Below are 24,009 nucleotides of genomic sequence, written 5' to 3'. Positions count from 1 at the left end.
CTTTGAAGCCAGTATTGTCTTAATTAATGTTATTTTGTAATTGATTTTGTAAAATTTTTCACAAGTATCAGTTATTTTAATTGATTTGTATACTTCTATTTAATTTTACATATAAAAAAAACATAAAAAATAATTTAGTATTTAGTATAATTAAAACGAAAAAAATAAATTAATTAAACTCGAACTACTCATTCACAATGCAAATTCATGGATTATTCCGCGGTTCTCCTAATCTTAATCCTATAGAAAACAGGTGTTGTACGTTAACAAAGAAAGTATATAGAAATGCAAAGCAAAGTACAACTATTTAATCTGGCTTGGCACGATATTAGGAGATCAGAAAAAATCTTATTACAACAATGCCATATAGATTTCAGAAAGTAATTGATAAACAAAGTGGACATATTATTAATTAATATTAAATAAAATCACTTAGTTCCACTTCAACATAAATACTGTAATATCATTTTCAGACAAAAATATCCTGTACAACATTGTTAAAATTCATTCATATCTTTATTTACTTATTGCTTTTCGATAAAATTACTATTATATGATATAAACCAATAATCAACTCTTTTATATTCTTTGGTAATGTGCTTTATTACTTCTTTATTAATGTCATTATTTCACAATGGCTCTAACATTAAGAAACAGAATGTATGTATAGCTCAATGAGATCAATGACGTGACGATGTTGGAATTTTGAAATTCACTATGTAAACTTTACGGTTTGATTGTCGGTTTTAAGCTGTTTAATAGAGTTTTCGATTGTACATTTACATTGATGCCTACAGTTTTTTTATTTTGATCCTTACGACATGAATTTAAATTGTGCGATTTCGTGACGAAACAATTTATTAAAACACGTAGGTGTATGTTCCGCGGTCGGTAATGTGCATGTATGACCGATTCTGGAACTGACGGGTGTTTATTCGGCGTTTTTCTAAATTATGAAAACAAACATTCGTGTCTTCTCTTCAGATTTTAAACTGATTTTAATAGAACGTTTTAAACATCTCACCACGTTAGTGTAATTATATCAAACCGAAACTCTCTACAAAAAATATAAAACTCTAAGAAATCTAAAAAAGAAATAAATTAGTAACGAAGACACAGCACTTACAGATGCTCCCCAAGTACTTTTTTTTTTATTATTATTCACAATAAAATTAAATTTTATACTTATAAAATTGTTATATTTTAATTAATACAAAATTATATCCCATACAAAATTTGATTTCCAAATATTAATTTACTAACACGAAATAAGAAAGTCACCATTAGCTAATTTTGTTTAGTGAAAAATTAACTTCAAGAAAGTATTTAAAAATGAGTAATTTCAAATTCAGAATCTTCTTTCAAAGCAGCTATGAAAGCCTCTGGATTGTCAGAATGACATTTAAATTTTTCTTCTGATTTTTCTATAAATTTTTTCATCTTTTCCTCTTCTGCATCCTCGCCAATGTATCTAAATGTACCCTCAGTAAAATTTTTATTTAGTTGTTCTTCGTACAATTTCACGTATTCTTCGTTTCTTATAAACAACTCTTCGTTAGATTTAATCATATTATTTGCTTCAGTGGGATCGAAACTTGGTAAATTTCCTCCATAATCCGAAGGCAAACAGTCTGGGCTGATGAATTTATGTAGAGATTCCATATCAGAATGAAGATGAAGCTGTAATTAAAATCATAGTTGTAGAAATTGATTCAAATCCCATATCTATACAACTAATTAGAATATGAAAATTATAAGTGATAGACAACATTGTGAGATGATGAATAATATTGAATTAGCACTAAACNCAAGCCACCAATAAAACTCAACTGCCTAACCTATAACCAAAGTCTCCTTTTAATTTGTTTTAAAAAAAAAAAGCGCTTGACAAACTTGCCCCGCATGCCGAAGTTGCCCCGGTCTCCCCTATTTATTGCTGTTGATTACGTAATTCACACCTGCCAACGTATGCAACTGATGAGAAAATCCAAGGCTTGAAGAATGTATAAACTTCTAAAAACAAAGTTTATATTACAGGTAAATTTGCATACTGATATGAAAAATTTGCACGAATACATCAGTCCTGACTGTCTGCCCTTGGAATACGGAGGAAATTTGCCAAGTTTCGATCCAACTGAATACAATTATATGGTTAAAGCTAACGAAGAATTATTTCGAAGGAACGAAGAATACGTAAAATTATACAAAGAAAAAAAGAAAAATTATAACGAAATTACACAAGAAAACATCAATAAAGATCCAGAAAAAGAAAAAACGAAAAAATTTATAGAAAGAGCAGAAAAAGAATTGAAATGCCATTCTGATGATCCAGAAGCTTTCTTAGATTCTTTGATAGGATATTCTGAATTTAATTACATTATTTAAGAATTGATAATGATTATTTACTAAATTAATTATGATTTATGTAAATATAACTAAAAAATATTTAATTACGTATTAAATTTATTTGTAAAAAAATGTCACGAACGAACAGAGATTTGTGTAATGTTTTTTTAAAAAATACTTTTCTGTATTTTAAAAGTTGAAATGAATTTATTCAACTTTGTGTAACAACCTGAATAAAAAGGTAACGAAATCCTTTCAGGTGACTTGAACCTTGTCCTTCTCTAATTTGGGTTTGGAGAAGACGAGTACGTAAGCCATTAACTTGGTAATTGTTCACTTGATCCCTTAGATTTCCCAAATGTCGAAAATTCGAAGGATTGAACTTAATAACAGTGACCTACTAAAGCTGAACGAGCAAAGATTCGTCATAAAAACACATTTGTTTATTGATAAAATATATGAGTCGTTACTCATGGAGGTTACGACACAATAACTAGAACATTGAAAATGTAATAGAACTTACTTTCAGTAAGTTCTATTACATTTTCAATGTGCTAGGTACATTTTCAGTACATTTTCAATGCATTTCAGTACATGTTCAGTACATTTTCAGTACCTAGCACATTTTCAATGTGCTAGGTACATTTTCAGTACATTTTCAATGCATTTCAGTACATGTTCAGTACATTTTCAGTACACAATTCTTGGTCTAACATTATGAAAAAAACTTTCTTTTTTAAATATTTCCTCTACGAACTTGTCTCAAATGTGTTAGCAATACATTATGACGATATTTAATTACTTTAATTATGAACACCGATTTAACTGTACTATATTCTGTAACTGCTGGAAGTAAAAGTGAATTAACGATTAGGTATTGAACGTCCTTCTAAAGATGCTCTTATCAAAGATTATTAAATTCCTTAGGCTCTTGTGACTTAATAAAGAAAAGGGTTTTGATTTACTATATGCAATGCAAAATACCATTTTTCATCATGTTTCGGTTTGTCTTATTGAATATGTTATTCCTTTCAAGTGACTGTATAGAGCCTGTACTTCGTTGCATTGCACAGTATTACTTCGAGTTTTAAAGGAGAAACCAGTTTTACATACGTTCTAAATTCATTAATAGAAACAATAAATTTGTTTGGTAACAAAGTTTTTCTTTGCTAAATTTTTATAGAAGTAGACTATATTCGCTCCTTCAAAATGTTACTCAATAATATACACCAGATGTAAATGCGTTTTTAACTTAATTTGGTACGATTATTTCTATATACGAAGAGTTGATGCTGTTAAATTTTGTTGTTGTAGGTGACGGAGAGATAGACAAGACTTATGTGCCATATAACTCGAGTGGGATCGGACTTAATAACTCGTGATTAGCATTTACCGTATTATTAAAAGCTAATATCTGCTTTCAAAATGTAACCCTTTTACTTTTTAAAATAACCAATATTCCTGAGTAACTACAACAACCGATTATTTGTTTTACTATTGTATTGTATCATTTTAATTAGTTTTAATTTAGTATTATATATAATTCTGTACACAATGCCCTGTGTTATATGTAATGTCGGTCTGTAAACTGTGTTTTGTTACAATATTTTAGATATTTATTATTATATGTCTAATCTTCAAATAGGCTGACGAAAAGGCTGTGTACACGAAATGTATTTCACACATTAATTGAAGTTATATTTGAATAATTGAGTCTAGTTCCTTCTCGTCTTGATGTAATAATCCCTTTTCAATTAGGCGTGAACTGATAAGCTATTCGTTTAAAGGCTAGAATCGTACTTAATTTTAAAAAAAGACATATAAAATTTTATACTAAAAAGCAGCAAATATTTTTTATTATTATTCACACTAAATTTAAACTAAATGCTTATAAAATTGTTATATTATAATTAATACAAAATTTGATTTCAAAACATTGCTTTAGCAACATAAAATAAATTCACTACTAATTAATTTTGTTTAGTACAAAATTAACTCCAAGAATAATCTCCAGTATTTAAAAATGAGTAATTTCAAATTCAGAATATTCTTTCAAAGCAGCCATGAAAGCCTCTGGATTGTCAGAATGATATTTAAATTTTTCTTCTGATTTTTCTATAAATTTTTTTCATCTTTTCCTCTTCTGCATCCTCGCCAATGTATCTGAATGTGCCCTCAGTAAAATTACTATTTAGTTGTTCTTCGTACAATTTCACGTATTCTTCGTTTCTTATAAACAACTCTTCGTTAGCTTTAAGCATATTATTGGCATCAGTGGGATCGAAACTTGGTAAATTTCCTTCGTAATCCGAAGGCAAACAGTCTGGGCTGATGAATTTATGTAGAGATTCCATATCAGAATGAAGATGAAGCTGTAATTAAAATCATAGTTTAGAAATTGATTCAGATCCCATATCTATACAACTAATTAGACTATGAAAATTATAATTGATAGACAACATTGTGAGATGATGAATAATATTGAATTAGCACTAAACATATATATATAATGTGTGTTTGTTTATGTATATTACGAGTAAGTTTAAAATGAAGCATTAAAATAATATATTTTAATATAAATTAGTAAAAAAGTTGCAATTACTTACCCTTTTCTGGAGTTTAGTTGATAAAAGTGGAAATATAATACTTAAAATTGCCTTTATGATAATACTCAGGTTGACATAATGTATTGCTTTATATCGAATCATATAGGAATTTTTCTATATAAAAGATATTTAAAAAAACAATTAAAAAGTTAAATTCTGTGTACTAATTAATGTTATGAAACATTTGATTTTTACTACATTTTATAAATTACTTTCTTTATAATATATTAAAGAAAGGCAATTCGAAATGGCCGATCATTTCTTAACCGAAATTCATGCCAATCCGATTTATTAATCATTAATTATAAAATAACTCAATAATTAACATTTCGAGTGTTTGCAATTAACTCCGGGCATTTTATGAATATGTATATTAAACATATTAATGTTTAAACATGAAAAGTTCAAACACCATAGTTAGTATAAAATAGTAAATTAACAGTAATGTAGATAATGGTTAAGGAATGAATGAAATTCCCACTATAAATAACAAGTATAATTGAGGCGAAGTCGGAAAGGAATAGGCTATTATGGAACCTGTTGAGCATGAAGAAGTGATCCTTGCACGTTTATTATTTTTGCCCCTAATTTTTATTATGGGCGCTCAATTGCGTAAGGGAGCATGGATATTGTCAGTTTGAACCACTGTGTTACGAAAAAGAAGTCGTGGATCCCATTTTTATTACATTTTTAGACTCCTCGTCTCAATTAATCGAAACGTGGCAAACTTTTATGAAAATCGGCCCGTAAATTTTTGGAAACGAACTTAATTCTTAAGCTTAAAGAAGACGTACTAGCAACCTTGGAACATCGCGTGACAAATGTCGTTTTGTTATAGGCACTCATGCTACGATCTGGAACGATCTGGAAAGCAAAGTCATGGAAACACATTTTTTTAAATTATATTTTTATATTTTTCATAGAAGTTAATAGAAAATAACAAAGTTTAACCAAAATCAATCGATCGAATTTTGACAACGAACACAATTCTGTAAACCACATAGAAGTGGCTTTGCTGACTGTCTGTATGAACAAATGTTTTACTTAGGGTGCGTTTACTTCTGAGTTAGCAGTGCTAATTCTGATAACCGGATGTGACGTCATTAGCACGTGTATTCGTGCTTGCTTGTCCAATTCAAAAGTGAACACATACGCTAACAATAAATATGGCTGGAAACCGCCATATTTCTTGTTAGCGTATGTGTTCACTTTCGATTGGACAAGCAAGCACGAATACACGTGCTAATGACGTCACATCCGGTTATCAGAATTAGCACTGCTAACTCAGAAGTAAACGCACCCTAGTGTGCGTTTTCGTGACGTACCCTATCTGTGTACCAAATTTCAGCTACCAACTCCTAACCGTTTGGGCTCTGCACTTATTATTATCATTATTATTATTATCCCGTCTCGATTATATTATAGATTACGGACAAGTAAAAGATGTAAATAACAATTGTTTATTTAATAAATGATGTTAAATCTGTATATGCGTTAATAATAATGTTCCTAAGACAACAATATACAATTTATTAATAAATTGCATAAATACGTAAATTACAGTTTAAGGAGCGACGAAAAATACATCATTATACACGATGAAGAGAGAGAGATCGAAGCATTGATTTGGTTTGGTTTGATGGAATAANTTTGGCTCGGCTTTTTTTCAAGTCCCTCACTATTCGGCACTACCATTACGAACCTGATCAAACCCACTAAGGGCTCGAGAAAATTGTCTTATAGGTGTTCATGAGATCAATAAAGTAAAAAAGTAAACGTATGTAAAAAAATTGCATGGAATTATAATTAATAATATAATGACAAACCGTATTTTTACTGAATTTTTCGTAAATTTTCCCCCTAAAGTATTGAATAATAAACAAAATTCGTACTTACGAAATTGGTAAACGAAAATGTAACTTCCATCCTGATTGAGTTTTGGTAAAAACTGCATCATATTCAAATCTAAAGAAGGCCCCAACTTAAAAGGTAAAAGATTCTTAAAGTATTGGAAATAGTCTATTCTAATTTTGAAGTAATTTTTAAGTAATTGAGGAGATCTTTCAATATCATACTTTCTAGCACGAAGAAAACAAAAAGAAAAATATCATCCATTTGAAATTTAAATCCTTGATCTCCTGTTGAAATTAGAAAGAAAATATAATCATTAGTTCATAATATTTATATTTATTCTTTTATTTTCTATGAGTAGTAAAAATCTGTACTTACTGATAACCTTTTTGAAAGCTTTTAATGCGTTTTCATTCCAAGAGAATTCTTCTTTCTCTTCATCAAATACTGAATTTTTTATGTTTATTACACTCATATTTTACTGAAAATTTAAAATAATGTTTACTACTTATAACATATTTTTAACTATTACTTATGTAAGCAAATTACCTGTACTATTTCTTTTTAACATCTATCTATATCTATCTATATAGCCTATATATATATAAATGGACGTGTTTGTGCCTATATTTCACTCTGCAGCCAAAACTACACATCGAACATGAATGGTGTTTATGTGTGATAGTATCACCAAGTCTCCCATCGTGTACTATGGTGGTTGCATCTCGATAGCTATAAGGGTGTGGGAGATATGGGGGTTGAAAGTGGTTGACTTCGAAAATGTGTGAAGCTTCAATGAGAATGTTCCAGTTTTTTTCTAGAAAGTTGTAAAATTTTCTGGAATATCATAGAACTATCTCACATATTCTCTGTCCTCACTCTTATTCTTCACCCCTACAACCTACTCCCTCTCATTTCTTTTTAAATTAATAATACATTATAGTACATTTTTTTAATTAATAATCAAATAAAAAATAAATTAAACAATAAAAACAAACAATTAATATTGTGGAAAGTTTTGGATTCCTTTAATAATTTTTAAATCCTTTAAGAATGTTCCATAATATTCTATATTATTTCAGAAGCTTTTGAATGTTTCCAGAAATTTTAAATATTTTATGATTAAAAATAACTATCTGAATTTTTTTTTCGAATTTTTCTTTACCAATCGTATTCTAAATAACTGTAAAAATAATTTTATTTTATTAGTTTTTATTGAATTTTTATAAGAAAAAATATAATCATACAGAAGAGCAACTCGAAAATAATAAGGAAGACACATAGAATCAGAGAAAGATTACATAAAGGAAGATAAACAGTCTTTTATATATACAGTATATAAAACTATATTACAGATAAATGCAAAAACAAATAAAAACTCAGCGAAACGGGTACTTGCAGCAAGTATAACAATAAAAAAAGGAGAAAACCTTGAAGTGAAAGTACATTCTATTTTATTATATACCGGTTAAGGTGAAATGTAAATGCAGCTAAAGAATTGTTAGTTTCTTATGACGTCGTGGTATAAATGAAAAATGTATTATTATGAATTATTCAAATAATAATAATAATAATAAATTAAGCGTGAACACGAAAAGGGAAACTTTATAATTAAATAAATATATAATAATAATTGAAATAAGTACCAATGATAACTGAAATAAATGTTCGGGATCTGCCGTTATGGAATTACGCTTTAGACGTCCTTTATCTAAATAGTTTCAGCTAAAGGACGTCTAAACAATTAATTAACATAGAACAAAGAACGACAGTAATTGTTATTATAGATGTTCTTTGTTCTAAATTATTTATGTATTGAATCCAATACAAACAGTAAATAACACTTGCGTAACAGAAAGTAACACCATCAATATTTTATACCCAATTGTTTGAAGTGTAATGTTACATATTTTTTTTTTTTAATACAACATGGAGGCAACCCGTTTCCTTCGAAGCCAATATTGTCTTAATTAATGTTATTTTGTAATTGATTTTGTAAAATTTTTCACAAGTATCAGTTATTTTAATTGATTTGTATACTTCTATTTAATTTTACATATAAAAAAACATAAAAAATAATTTAGTATTTAGTATAATTAAAACCAAAAAAATAAATTAATTAAACTCGAACTACTCATTCACAATGCAAATTCATGGATTATTCCGCGGTTCTCCTAATCTTAATCCTATAGAAAACAGGTGTTGTACGTTAACAAAGAAAGTATATAGAAATGCAAAGCAAAGTACAACTATTTAATCTGGCTTGGCACGATATTAGGAGATCAGAAAAAATCTTATTACAACAATGCCATATAGATTTCAGAAAGTAATTGATAAACAAAGTGGACATATTATTAATTAATATTAAATAAAATCACTTAGTTCCACTTCAACATAAATACTGTAATATCATTTTCAGACAAAAATATCCTGTACAACATTGTTAAAATTCATTCATATCTTTATTTACTTATTGCTTTTCGATAAAATTACTATTATATGATATAAACAAATAATCAACTCTTTTATATTCTTTGGTAATGTGCTTTATTACTTCTTTATTAATGTCATTATTTCACAATGGCTCTAACATTAAGAAACAGAATGTATGTATAGCTCAATGAGATCAATGACGTGACGATGTTGGAATTTTGAAATTCACTATGTAAACTTTACGGTTTGATTGTCGGTTTTAAGCTGTTTAATAGAGTTTTCGATTGTACATTTACATTGATGCCTACAGTTTTTTTATTTTGATCCTTACGACATGAATTTAAATTGTGCGATTTCGTGACGAAACAATTTATTAAAACACGTAGGTGTATGTTCCGCGGTCGGTAATGTGCATGTATGACCGATTCTGGAACTGACGGGTGTTTATTCGGCGTTTTTCTAAATTATGAAAACAAACATTCGTGTCTTCTCTTCAGATTTTAAACTGATTTTAATAGAACGTTTTAAACATCTCACTACGTTAGTGTAATTATATCAAACCGAAACTCTCTACAAAAAATATAAAACTCTAAGAAATCTAAAAAAGAAATAAATTAGTAACGAAGACACAGCACTTACAGATGCTCCCCAAGTACTTTTTTTTTATTATTATTCACAATAAAATTAAATTTTATACTTATAAAATTGTTATATTTTAATTAATACAAAATTATATCCCATACAAAATTTGATTTCCAAATATTAATTTACTAACACAAAATAAGAAAGTCACCATTAGCTAATTTTGTTTAGTAAAAAATTAACTTCAAGAAAGTATTTAAAAATGAGTAATTTCAAATTCAGAATCTTCTTTCAAAGCAGCTATGAAAGCCTCTGGATTGTCAGAATGACATTTAAATTTTTCTTCTGATTTTTCTATAAATTTTTTCATCTTTTCCTCTTCTGCATCCTCGCCAATGTATCTAAATGTACCCTCAGTAAAATTTTTATTTAGTTGTTCTTCGTACAATTTCACGTATTCTTCGTTTCTTATAAACAACTCTTCGTTAGATTTAATCATATTATTTGCTTCAGTGGGATCGAAACTTGGTAAATTTCCTCCATAATCCGAAGGCAAACAGTCTGGGCTGATGAATTTATGTAGAGATTCCATATCAGAATGAAGATGAAGCTGTAATTAAAATCATAGTTGTAGAAATTGATTCAAATCCCATATCTATACAACTAATTAGAATATGAAAATTATAAGTGATAGACAACATTGTGAGATGATGAATAATATTGAATTAGCACTAAATATATCTGTATTAAAATATATGTGATGTGTGTTTGTTTATGTATATTACCAGTAAGTTTAAATTAAAGCATGAAAATAATATCTTGTAAAATAAATAAGTGAGAAAGTTGCAATTACTTACCCTTTTCTGGAGTTTAGCTGATAAAAGTGGAAATATAACACTTAAAACTGCCTTCATGGTGATACTCAGGTTGACATAATGTATTGCTTTATATCTAATCATATAGGAATTTCTCTATATAAAAGATATTTAAAGAAACAATTAAAAAGTTCAATTCTCTTAATTAATGTCATAAAACGATTTGATATTTACTACATTTTATAAATTACTTACTTTATAATATATTACAGGCAATTCGAAATGGCCAGTCATTTCTCAACCGAATTTATCAATCATTAGTTATAAAATAACTCAATGATTAACATTTTGAGTGTTTGAATTGACTCTGTCAACTTTCAGAAAATATATATTTTAACTCAGTGTATAAATATGAACATTTTAAACACCTTTGTGACTATATAATAATAAATTAACAGTAATGTAGATAATGGTTAAGGAATGAATCAAATCCTTACAGTGGCTCATAAATTCTATTAACTAGCCCTCAATATTAACTACAGACTGACCAATTATTTGTAATGTGTTCAAGGTAAATTCGAAACATTAGATTCATTTACTCAGAAGCTTAAAAAATGAGTTAACGAGTTCTCAACAAAAGCCTTTATCTAATTATACAATATATGAATTTGTTTCTAAATATATACATTGTACTAATCAGAAGTTACTTACAAGTATAAAAGTCACCATTGAACTGATGATTCTAGGTGAAAAATGGTAGAAATGCGTCAATGATATACCGGCTGAGTCAATAATACAAACAATTTTCTTTTCTTGTGTTCTGTGAAAATTTAATTGAAAATCCATAACAATCATTATGGCACGCAGGAGCTCAATACCATTTGCAACAGAAGTATCCCAATTACCTGTAAAAATTTGTATAAAGATATTTTTTATTCGGTTATAGAACTTTAAATAATTTGTCATTTCTACTTTGCCCTTGCCATATATATAACAGAGAGAAAGTATGGAAATCGGTAAAAAAATTCAACCCCAAAATTTTTAAACTTTTGGACTCTGAAGACCGTAAAACGTACATAAATTTTAAAAAAATGAAGTTTTTTATACGATTGCAACGTGTGTGAGTGGAAGAATTTGTTTACCCAATTTGAAGCTTAAACACTCTCTCGTATAAGACGCTCATTAAGACTCTTTGCTTTTGCACTTTTTATTCGAAAAATAATCATTATGTTTAGTGGTTAAATACGTAATAAAGTACGTTATTTTTGGGCTTCTCTGTCTCTCAATCGTTTCCCTTCTTCATCCCTTACTTTGTAAAGTACTACATACGTGGCCGCTCGAGCGGTTCAATGGTTCCTTTAACCCAAAAAGTCACAGTTGGTGTTAAATCTGATTGTAGGGGTCGCTGCCGTCTTGTTCAAATTATTAAATTTTATAGTTATAGGTCAAGTGTATTAAGGGATAGGGGACATATATCATATATGGAGTCCCTTACTACTCGGCACAACTATTACAAGCCTGGCCAAACCCACTAAGGGCTTGAGAAAATTGTCTTATAGAAGCACATAAGCAGAAAGAAGGTAAAAAAGTAAACGTATGTAAAAGAATAGCATGGAATTATAATTAACTAGCTGTTACCCGCAATTTCGCCCGCGGAAGTTTTAAAAGCAAACCCCATTTATATTCAATATTTCAACAACCACAGTAATTGTTATATAACCGCTGAGAATAATGAGAATTGCCGAGAATCAAACGAACTATTCTCAATTTGATCAATTTACTGGAACGTTTACAATCGTTCTATAAACGAACCAATATGCAATAATAAGTTCGAATTTAAAACGGTTCGAACATTTGGTTAAAAAAATCGAAATATATAAAAATGTTTATAAAAATGTCTGAAATCTTATCAATTTAAGAAAAAGTATGGAAATCAATTTCAAAAACCTTTCTTCAAATTAAGCATTAATGCTCTCCCTCTCCCCCGCGAGGGAATTTCGAAAAATCCCTTATTAATGTGTACCAAATTTCATCTCAAGTTCAGAGGTTTGATCTGAGCGATGATGAATCGATCAGTGACTCAGTAATCAGTCAGGACAAGTAATTGTATATATTTAGATGATCATATTTAAAACCGAATCGTCACTGAATTTTTGCGTAAATTTTTCTTCCAAGTTCTGAAAAAATAAACAAAATTCGTACTTACGAAATTGGTAAACGAAAATGTAACTTCCGTCCTGATCGGGTTTTGGTAAAAACTGCATCATATTCAAATCTAAAGCAGGCCCCAATTTAGAAGGTAAAAGATTCTTAAAGTATTGGGGATATTCTATTCTTACTTTGAAGTAGTTTTTAAGTAACTGAAGAGATCTTTCAATATCATACTTTCTAGCACGAAGAAAACCAAGAAGAAAAATATCGTCCATTTGAAATTTAAATCCTTGATCTCCTGTTAAAATCAGAAAAATAAATACATTCATTATTTTATAATATTTGTTAAGTTACGAAGATACATTATTATTTTTTTTTTCTTTTAAACACAAAACTCTTTTACAACGATTAATACGGTATTGAAAGTCATTACATTAATTGTCAATCATCTTTAAATTGAATCATATGGCATTAAATTAATAACCTGTTTATCAACTAATTTTTATACTTGTTAATTTAAAATGTTATTCTTTGTTATATAAATAACCATTACAATTAATAAAATCTGTTATTCATGTGTAAATATTGCTACTGTATTGAAAAGAAGTGAAAATCTTACTGCACTTTTTCTCTTACAGTCGTTCTATGTTATTGCACTGCACTCCTTATGGGAATCGCAAGAGGAAGAAGTATCACGTAAACAGAAAGTTTTAAAATCATAATTATCAACTTATCTACTTTTTAATGCAACAAGCGAATTGATAAAATTATACATTAAGAATAATATATTTATTCTNTATGTGTTCACTTTTGAATTGGACAAGCAAGCACGAATACACGTGCTAATGACGTCACATCCGGTTATCAGAATTAGCACTGCTAACTCAGAAGTAAACGCACCCTTAATCTTACTGTTTTCTTATCCTATCTTGCTAATTCTCTACTATAATTTTAACTTTACTTTAATCAATGCTGATTATTTTCCATTCAAGCTTTATAAATGTTTCACTATTAATTTCGTGTAACTAATAATCCTACTAAATGACTTTTTTCAAAATACATTTATACTCATAGTTTGTTTTTTCTTTCTGAATCAGAAAAGTGTTCAAAAATTCAATTTTTTTTTAGAGAGGAAAGAAATTTAACTGTTATTTTTTTTCTATTTATTCTAATTTTTCTTCTTAGTTTTACTGTATTTTCTTTTGTTAAAAGTCAGTATTTATTGGCCTATTCAACACACTTATAATTTTATTACGCTGCCAATTGACAATCACTACGTTTTTTAGTGTTCTACAACGTTTTAACTTGTATTTAATTCCATATAAACCTGTTTTAATTCCTTGGGCAAGAACTCGTTAACTTTGTTTGGCAAATTCGAAACATTAGATCGATTTATTCAGAATCTAAAAAAAAAAAAAAAATGAGTTAATATGTTTTTGCCACAAGCCTTTATTTATCTAATTATACAATATATGAATTTGTTTCTAAATATATACATTGTACTAATCAGAAGTTACTTACAAGTATAAAAGTCACCATTGAACTGATGATTCTAGGTGAAAAATGGTAGAAATGCGTCAATGATATACCGGCTGAGTCAATAATACAAACAATTTTCTTTTCTTGTGTTCTGTGAAAATTTAATTGAAAATCCATAACAATCATTATGGCACGCAGGAGCTCAATACCATTTGCAACAGAAGTATCCCAATTACCTGTAAAAATTTGTATAAAGATATTTTTTATTCGGTTATAGAACTTTAAATAATTTGTCATTTCTACTTTGCCCTTGCCATATATATAACAGAGAGAAAGTATGGAAATCGGTAAAAAAATTCAACCCCAAAATTTTTAAACTTTTGGACTCTGAAGACCGTAAAACGTACATAAATTTTAAAAAAATGAAGTTTTTTATACGATTGCAACGTGTGTGAGTGGAAGAATTTGTTTACCCAATTTGAAGCTTAAACACTCTCTCGTATAAGACGCTCATTAAGACTCTTTGCTTTTGCACTTTTTATTCGAAAAATAATCATTATGTTTAGTGGTTAAATACGTAATAAAGTACGTTATTTTTGGGCTTCTCTGTCTCTCAATCGTTTCCCTTCTTCATCCCTTACTTTGTAAAGTACTACATACGTGGCCGCTCGAGCGGTTCAAAGGTTCCTTTAACCCAAAAAGTCACAGTTGGTGTTAAATCTGATTGTAGGAGTCGCTGCCGTCTTGTTCAAATTATTAAATTTTATAGTTATAGGTCAAGTGTATTAAGGGATAGGGGACATATATCATATATGGAGTCCCTTACTACTCGGCACAACTATTACAAGCCTGGCCAAACCCACTAAGGGCTTGAGAAAATTGTCTTATAGAAGCACATAAGCAGAAAGAAGGTAAAAAAGTAAACGTATGTAAAAGAATAGCATGGAATTATAATTAACTAGCTGTTACCCGCAATTTCGCCCGCGGAAGTTTTAAAAGCAAACCCCATTTATATTCAATATTTCAACAACCACAGTAATTGTTATATAATCGCTGAGAATGATGAGAATTGCCGAGAATCAAACGAACTATTCTCAATTTGATCAATTTACTGGAACGTTTACAATCGTTCTATAAACGAACCAATATGCAATAATAAGTTCGAATTTAAAACGGTTCGAACATTTGGTTAAAAAAATCGAAATATATAAAAATGTTTATAAAAATGTCTGAAATCTTATCAATTTAAGAAAAAGTATGGAAATCAATTTCAAAAACCTTTCTTCAAATTAAGCATTAATGCTCTCCCTCTCCCCCGCGAGGGAATTTCGAAAAATCCCTTATTAATGTGTACCAAATTTCATCTCAAGTTCAGAGGTTTGATCTGAGCGATGATGAATCGATCAGTGACTCAGTAATCAGTCAGGACAAGTAATTGTATATATTTAGATGATCATATTTAAAACCGAATCGTCACTGAATTTTTGCGTAAATTTTTCTTCCAAGTTCTGAAAAAATAAACAAAATTCGTACTTACGAAATTGGTAAACGAAAATGTAACTTCCGTCCTGATCGGGTTTTGGTAAAAACTGCATCATATTCAAATCTAAAGCAGGCCCCAATTTAGAAGGTAAAAGATTCTTAAAGTATTGGGGATATTCTATTCTTACTTTGAAGTAGTTTTTAAGTAACTGAAGAGATCTTTCAATATCATACTTTCTAGCACGAAGAAAACCAAGAAGAAAAATATCGTCCATTTGAAATTTAAATCCTTGATCTCCTGTTGAAATTAGAAAGAAAATATAATCATTAGTTCATAATATTTATATTTATTCTTTTATTTTCTATGAGTAGTAAAAATCTGTACTTACTGATAACCTTTTTGAAAGCTTTTAATGCGTTTTCGTCCCAAGAGAATTCTTCTTTCTCTTCCTCAAATATTAAATTTTTTATGTTTATTACACTCATATTTTACTAAAAATTTAAAATAATGTTTACTACTTATAACATATTTTTAACCACTACTTACGTAAGCAAATTATTCTTATCATTTATAAAACAATAAAAAAAAAGGTGAAAACCTTGAAGTGAAAGTCCACTTCATTTCATAATAAACCGGTTAAGGTTAATATACTATCTTTTTAAATTCCTTTTCTAAATCGTTATTAACAACTTTTATAAATCGAAATCTTGTAATTAAAGATAAACCATTTTACAATTTATATTCGAATCTTGGACCTTCTAAAAATCACTCTACCCATATTTTTCAAATAATATTGCGTGCTACAAAGTACTGTACTACTTTATCTATCTGTTACCGCTAAAGCTCGAAACTCGTTAATCTGCAGATTACCTAGCTAATCTGCAGATTAACTAGNGCCACAAGCCTTTATTTATCTAATTATACAATATATGAATTTATTTCTAAATATTTACATTACATTAATCAGAAGTTACTTACAAGTATAAAAGTCACCATTGAACTGATGATTCTAGGTGAAAAATGATAGAAATGCGACAATGATACAAAGTTATTCGAGTAACATTACAAGAGTTTGAATGAACACATTTACTTTTATTTATAGTAATTAAATTATAAGATTTACACTTTATAAAACGTAAATTAGCATAGTGTTTTATGCAACCGAAAGATAAAACTAGACGAGTTGCTAGATCATTTATTATTTCGTTATCTGAATGTTTATATGGGGATCGGGAATCGAATTCGGGCAGACAACAAACCCCAGAAATTTTTTTCGTGGCGATTTGGCTCGGCTTTTTTTCAAGTCCCTCACTATTCGGCACTACCATTACGAACCTGATCAAACCCACTAAGGGCTCGAGAAAATTGTCTTATAGGTGTTCATGAGATCAATAAAGTAAAAAAGTAAACGTATGTAAAAAAATTGCATGGAATTATAATTAATAATATAATGGCAAACCGTATTTTTACTGAATTTTTAGTAAATTTTCCCCCTAAAGTATTGAATAATAAACAAAATTCGTACTTACGAAATTGGTAAACGAAAATGTAACTTCCATCCTGATTGAGTTTTGGTAAAAACTGCATCATATTCAAATCTAAAGAAGGCCCCAACTTAAAAGGTAAAAGATTCTTAAAGTATTGGAAATAGTCTATTCTAATTTTGAAGTAATTTTTAAGTAATTGAGGAGATCTTTCAATATCATACTTTCTAGCACGAAGAAAACAAAAAGAAAAATATCATCCATTTGAAATTTAAATCCTTGATCTCCTGTTGAAATTAGAAAGAAAATATAATCATTAGTTCATAATATTTATATTTATTCTGATTATGAATTTTTAATTTTCACATCATTATTATTTATTTATACGTGTATTTAGCTCATGAGAAATATTCAACGTTCACTTATGAAAGAAAGTTATGCCAAAGTTTATACTCTATGAGAAATGCAGAGTGGTGTTTTATGTATATTATTTATCAATCAATCTTCTTATCTATGTATAATTATTTCTGTATGTATACATTGGCATCCAGAGAGGAAATAAAACGGAACACTTTCCTTCTTCTGGGTACTAAAAACTTCCACAAATTGTAATTCTAAGAGTGATTAAGTTGTATGCTTACACCAACGACCATGGAACGTATATATATAAATATATAACTTATAGTACTTTATTACCGTTCAGGAATGTTTACAATATAATTTAATGATAACAGCGTACAAATTATTTTCTTATACATTGATTAATTGTACATATTTACAATTTATATCTGTAAGAAATAGAAATTATATTTCATGCTTACCTCTTTCCACATGAACCAGGAAAGAATATTAATCGCGAAAACAGGATTTATTTTTATATCTATACCTATTGTCCAATAAGATGAGTTAGTTTATTGTGACGTCGTTGTATAAGTAAAACATATACGTAGCTATACGTCATTATAAATTATTAACATAATAAAACAATAAATACAACAAGCATTATGTAAAACTTCACTTTAATTAATCCACTACGATAGTAAATATGTTTAATGAAATACTGCAATGAAACACATGAGTTATCTGCCAAGAGGGGGTATTTTTTTGGTAAAAAGTTGTCTTTATTCACGTGTTCTTTGGAAGAAGAAACACCTGAAAATCTCTTTGCAACATGCCCGTTAGACAACTACCAGGCTTGAATGGACAATTGTAGTTGAATATAACGGTTTACATGCTTATTAACAGTAGTATATTTGTTAGTCAACAAAATATCTACTTTGAAATTTATGCCTTAATTTATTTTCCAGATACTCGTGTGCGAGAGTGAAAAGAAAAACGAGTGTTTAATAATATATATAATAAAAAACTTAATCTAAATTTTCTATATAATAGTATGAGAATATAATATTATATAAATACTGTGGTCCTCCTTACATCGCTTGTATTGGGATATAACGATATCGTGAGATGTTACAAGTGGTTACTATTGTAATAACTGTAAAGTTGTTTAACAAACTTCCAGTACTTTAATTTTAATTTAAAGTACTGGAATTTAAAGTAATTTAGCCTTCAGAAAACAATAAAACTGTTTATAAGCGATTAAAAATAATTTATAAATGTATGAGAACCTTCACGTAATTAACAATCAGGCGCCTTCGGGCAGATTTCGTACAAGATATTTGAAGTTAAAAAAATATTTATTTGAATATACTCCTCAAAGTATACTAATTTTGTATACTTACAGATTATTAAACTTACAGATTAAACTTACAGATATAACCTTTATACGCTATTTATTGCATTTTTAAGATGTAAAATATCATTAAGAAAATAACATTTTGCTTAGACATTCAAATTTTAATAGAAAATTTTTGTTTAGTATATAAATGAAAACATACATGTGAGCTTTCTTAAGATTTTTGACATTATTTAGCTGAATCTGTTAATCTAAAGGACGTCTAAACAATTAATTAACTTAGAACAAAAAACGATAGTAATTTCCATTATCGGTGTTCTTTGTTCTAAGTTATTTATGTATTGAATTCAACGTACACCGTAACACTTGCGTAACAGAAAGTAATACAATTAACATTTTACCTCCAATTGTTTGGTAAAGTGTCAGGCATTAAACCATGTTACGTATTTTTTATCAATAGAAGGAGCTACAACTTGGATGCAACCTGTTTCCTTCGAAGCCAGAATATTGTCTTCCATAATGTTTTTTGTAATTTATTTTGTTACGTGTGTGTTGTTTCAGTTGACTTGTTTATTTAATTCTATATATAAAAAACGAGTTTATTCCCCCAAGATAACAGCAACGTTGTGGAAGTGTTATGATATTATATGCATTTGGATGGGGTGGTATGGCAAATTTAGTTTTATCTCTTTATCTATGTTCAGCGAATACTAGGTTTATACCTAATGATAGTTGAAGAAAGAAATTTGAGGGAAGTTTTTTTCAATTTCGACGAGATAAGGACTATCCCGACGTTTTCCTGATTTTTATCCTATAGAAAACAAGTTTCGTATGTTAATCCCTACAATTGTTTTTTAAATTTTATCCTTACGATATGCATTTAAATTGCACTATGTTGTGACGAAATCAATTTTTTAAAACTCACTTCTGTGTCCTGCGGTGGAAATTTGCATGTATGACCGGTTCTCGAATTGATAAGCGGGTTTTTCTTTGAGTTTTTCTAGGTTATGACCATGAATAATGAGTGTCTTTTCTCCAGGTTTTAAACTAAATTAATTAAATTACCTAACTTTTCGTGGGGTCTCCTTCAGTTTTATGTGTTTTATAGAGTACTCTAAATGTTTTTAATTTAAAGAAAGTAACATTTTTTTTTATCCTATGGTTTACTTTAATGCGAATTTTATACAATGTTCTGCTGTACAGTACGTAAGACCAAAAAGCGCAATATCTCCTTGTAAATCATAATGTGTCATATACACTGCACAGAATAATAATGGTGTTTTATTTCATAAACTAGACATGGTTACGATAACTATAATTACTTATTCTTTATTAATAACTTGATAAGCAGTATATTAGGTGAAATATTTTTTAAACCGAACATTACAACATCCCCTTAAGGCAATGTTGTAACGTTTGCTGAATTTACTCAAGGTTGAAATAAAAAACTTAATATTTAAATAATGAAGTTTAAATTGAATATTTACATTAAGACATTTAAATTTACCAATGAGTTTATATTTTAGGAAAAAACGCGGATTTAAAATTTCAAAACACCTTTGTAAACTTTAATTTATTACTTCTTTCCCCCCTGTGTTTACATTAAATAAATCAGGACCTTTTTAGCACGATTTATTTTGCAGAAAAGCACAGTTTATGTGCAACAACCCATAACTCATAACGCGTAGATTAGGATCTACTTATTCCTATCAGAAGAGTGTCGTCTTCAGACTGAAGTTCAGAGTAGACAATATGAATTACTTTTATAATCTTTCTACACTTAAAATAACAAATGCATCATTATTTCTCTTTCGTTATTGTATTGCCTGTCACGTCCGATCTGTTGGGCAGGCACTTAGCTCATAAACGTCGTGTCAGAAACCGGTGTGGAGACACACAATTGGTTGTCTTAGCAGGATCTATCGTACTTCACAGTTTGTCGCATTACTCCTTAATCAGAACTTCTTTATAAAAAAATAAATGTTAGCAGGCAAGCTAAAGTCGTCTTTGGGGCCATTGTTTAGCTTATACTTTAATTATTAACGAAGTAAAATTCTTCCAACTTCTTATATATATATATATTTTTTTTTTGAGAGTTCAAAATTACAATTGGCAGTCATTAAGGATATTTTTTCGTGTATTCTTTAGAAGTGCTTCCTGTAATCCAACATAGTGGAAAAAGGAAGCTTTACAGTACGACCCACCGGTTGAGAATCTCTTTTCTGGAAAACTGGTTTTGTAGTTTTACATAACCTCTCTTCACTTTCCTTGTTTACATGTATATACCGCCATCTATTGTTAGCTATTTGTTTTTTTAGTGTGTTTTAAACTTTCAATTCAAATGACACAATCTCAGGTGTAAATAACAAAGAAACTGCATGTAATTTAAAAGTATATTGTTAACCTCGTCTTTAGCGGTCACTGATTTGACCAACTAAATTTTTTTCGTTTAAAATAACATATTGTTCAGGTCTATATACATCAGGAACTTCATTGTCTTCTCTTTTCTCACTTTCTATAACGATTTAAACTACGATTACAGACAAAACATTTTCTGATTTACGAAGAGCTACACCCAATTATTAGAGAAAATATTTTGTTTAAAATATTATTAAAATCATTCGGATATCTTTAGTGACATTCAGGAATAGCTTTGATTCGCTATTCTATTATATGTAATTGGTATATATTCCGTGTATGTGTGTTGGCGTCTATAAGAAATTTGGCATGATAACTTGTGTATAAGGTGCATTGAGGCTATTAAATTCTGAGAGTTAAAGGTTAAAGGGACGGAGAAATAGAAAGGTGTCGTGTGTTATATCTGGAGAGAAGTCGGACATAATAGACACATTATTCGTTTTTAACTTTTGGGATATATATTTTTTTATATATTGTTATTGTTGACTAGTTTACAGAAATTATTGTCACCTGAATGTTAATTTATGGTAAGAGCCGTCAAACTTATAGAAATTTATATGATAAAATCATATATTCTAGACACCAATATCAATAAATTAAACAAACTTCTCTGTGCCAGTGGTCCGTACTAGCTAGATCCAGACATCAACACACTAACAGGTGTGCGTATAAATCATTAATAACGTCATAGTTCTCACCCCCTCAAATTTGGTATAAAGAGGGCTCACGGCCAGTTATCGGGGGTGGCCTTCAAGACATCAGGAAACAACTGATCAACTGCCTTTAAACGCTAACCACCGACGACGGACGACTAAGCAAGATTCTACTATCTACAACTTAGTAAGTGGAACTCTCTCCTTTCTCTTAGGTGGACTAGGGCTAATTAAGAAATAAATATGAATGAGGATCAGAGACTTTCCTCTGTCGGAAATACGGGAAACGCAACCTCGCTAATCACCTATTGGAACTTCGGTTTGAAATTATTATTATTATTAATCTTATTATTTGTAACCTTTTTGTATAGCATTTGTTAATTAAATTTATATAATGTCTTAAACATGTGTGTTTACTTGTACTCGGCCCCAACACCCTATCGACTTATTTGCGACCTCCCACTCGATTTTCGCCCTCCTAAATTACCATCCACTGACCCCGTGAGCGGTACTCACCTTCCCGTTGTCAGAAAACGGTTTAAACTTTCATGCTTAAATCCCGATTAACATAATTTTCCCAATCCCTCTTCATGCTCACGGCTTCAGTGTATAAGGTTGTTGTCTACAGCATACGGAAATAAAGCTTAGTTCATGTTAATATACTTTTGTTTTCTACAATCTTAGATATAGTACACAATTTGTATACAACGTAACTGTACAGTTCCTAAATATCATTCTGTTTCACTTACTGACATGTTTTAATATACTATAAATAAACAATCATATGGCTGAGAGTAAAGACCTTCAAGACTTAGATTATAAAAATATTGCTATACTGAAGATTAAGCACTAAAGGGTAAAAATTGCTAAATTCGAGATGAAACAGTTCAGATTTATATTACTTATCTAATTGTCTACATCTCAAATCTAGGGATAGACAAAACAAACTAGATTTAGATGAGTAAAATAGATTCTAAAGTGACAATCCTACCCAACACGTGATATAGACGTCGATGTTTTGACATAAAGTAAAATGGCGGTCGAAAGTGCCCGTCGTTGCCACCAAGAGCGCTGTATCTAAGTTCACAGCCACTCTATGTAGTATATTCTAGCTCGTTGGAGTTTCTAATATTTTACGTGGAATAATTTTAAATGTTTAAAAATCTATATAATTCTATTTAAATGTTGTAATCGCCAAAACTGGCTTGACGTGTAATTTACCTTCCCTTACAGTATTTTTATATCTAGTGGTAATAAATGTTTCTTTTATAGTTGACCTCTTTCTATTTATCTTGCTTTTAATCTAAAGTTATGTCGATATGAATTTACTTTTCTGCTAGTAATGACAGTCATCTTGTGTAACTCTTTAAAAAATTATGTAAATAATAATATTAATACCTTAATTTCAACAATATTATTAAATCTTTACTATAGCTAAAAAGCTTTATCATATATTTGTGTAGAGGAAAAGATGGTATTATGGAACCCTGCAGGTATTATGGAACCACTCCATTTCAAACTAATAATAAATGCAAACTGTAGCGGATTGTGGTTGAACTGCATTAGGCAGACATCCATAGCAAGGAGAAAACTCGTTTCACTTCAGTTAAACAGTTGTCCGTAGTGAATCAGCATATTTGTGTTTTTCGAAATTCGAAACACTCTTGAAGTTAATTTTGTTTACTGCAAAATTAACTTCAAGAGTAATTCTCAATATTAAAAGTGAGTAATTTCAAATTCAGAATCTTCTTTCAAAGCAGCTATGAAAGTTTCTGGATTGTCAGTGTGACATTTAAATTTTTCTTTCTATTTTTCTATAATTTTTTTCAATCTTTCTTCTTCTGGATCCTCGCCAATGTATCTGAAAGTGCCCTTAGTAAAATTACTATTTATTTGTTCTTCGTACAATTTTACGTGTTCTACGATTTTATAAACAACTCTTCATTAGTTTTAAGCATATTATTTACTTTACTTGAAAAACTGATTCAGATCTGATATATATATATATATAT

At 29.1% G+C, this 24,009-nt stretch overlaps 3 protein-coding genes across 6 annotated transcripts in view; 1 reads left to right on the top strand and 2 right to left on the bottom strand.

Annotated features, from left to right (window-relative positions):
* The window catches only part of LOC111639397 (alpha-tocopherol transfer protein-like), a 247,341-nt gene that overhangs the window by 185,651 nt on the left and 37,681 nt on the right, over positions 1–24,009 (top strand). The gene's annotated exons all lie outside the window — the stretch shown is intronic.
* LOC111639401 lies at positions 4,425–7,022 on the bottom strand. Its single transcript, XM_023385288.1, has 3 exons — positions 6,849–7,022; positions 4,953–5,066; positions 4,425–4,718 (listed from the first exon to the last, which is right to left on the bottom strand). Exons 1-3 carry the CDS (start codon positions 6,876–6,878, stop codon positions 4,440–4,442), a joined length of 423 nt encoding a protein of 140 aa, XP_023241056.1. The 5' UTR covers positions 6,879–7,022; the 3' UTR covers positions 4,425–4,439.
* On the bottom strand, positions 14,312–16,239 carry LOC111639400 (alpha-tocopherol transfer protein-like). 3 transcript variants are annotated; one of them, XR_002759057.1, is made up of 4 exons: positions 16,135–16,239; positions 15,934–16,043; positions 15,801–15,869; positions 14,312–14,499 (listed from the first exon to the last, which is right to left on the bottom strand). XR_002759057.1 is itself a non-coding variant. In XM_023385287.1 (3 exons), the coding sequence occupies exons 1-3, from the start codon at positions 16,229–16,231 to the stop codon at positions 14,362–14,364; spliced, it is 393 nt and encodes a 130-aa protein (XP_023241055.1). In that variant the 5' UTR covers positions 16,232–16,233; the 3' UTR covers positions 14,312–14,361. The 3 variants fall into 3 exon arrangements, 2 of the variants coding, with proteins under 2 accessions (XP_023241055.1, XP_023241054.1); XM_023385287.1 differs by having other exon boundaries at positions 14,312–14,414; positions 15,801–16,043; positions 16,135–16,233; XM_023385286.1 differs by lacking the exon at positions 14,312–14,499 and having other exon boundaries at positions 15,461–16,043; positions 16,135–16,233.

Source organism: Centruroides sculpturatus, unplaced genomic scaffold (genome assembly GCF_000671375.1).
Source record: "Centruroides sculpturatus isolate CEXI.00-Female unplaced genomic scaffold, Cexi_2.0 scaffold1142, whole genome shotgun sequence".
NCBI classification, from domain to species: Eukaryota; Metazoa; Arthropoda; class Arachnida; order Scorpiones; family Buthidae; genus Centruroides; species Centruroides sculpturatus.
The sequence above is the reverse complement of the archived record's forward strand: the minus strand, read 5'-3'. Positions and strand labels throughout refer to the sequence as shown.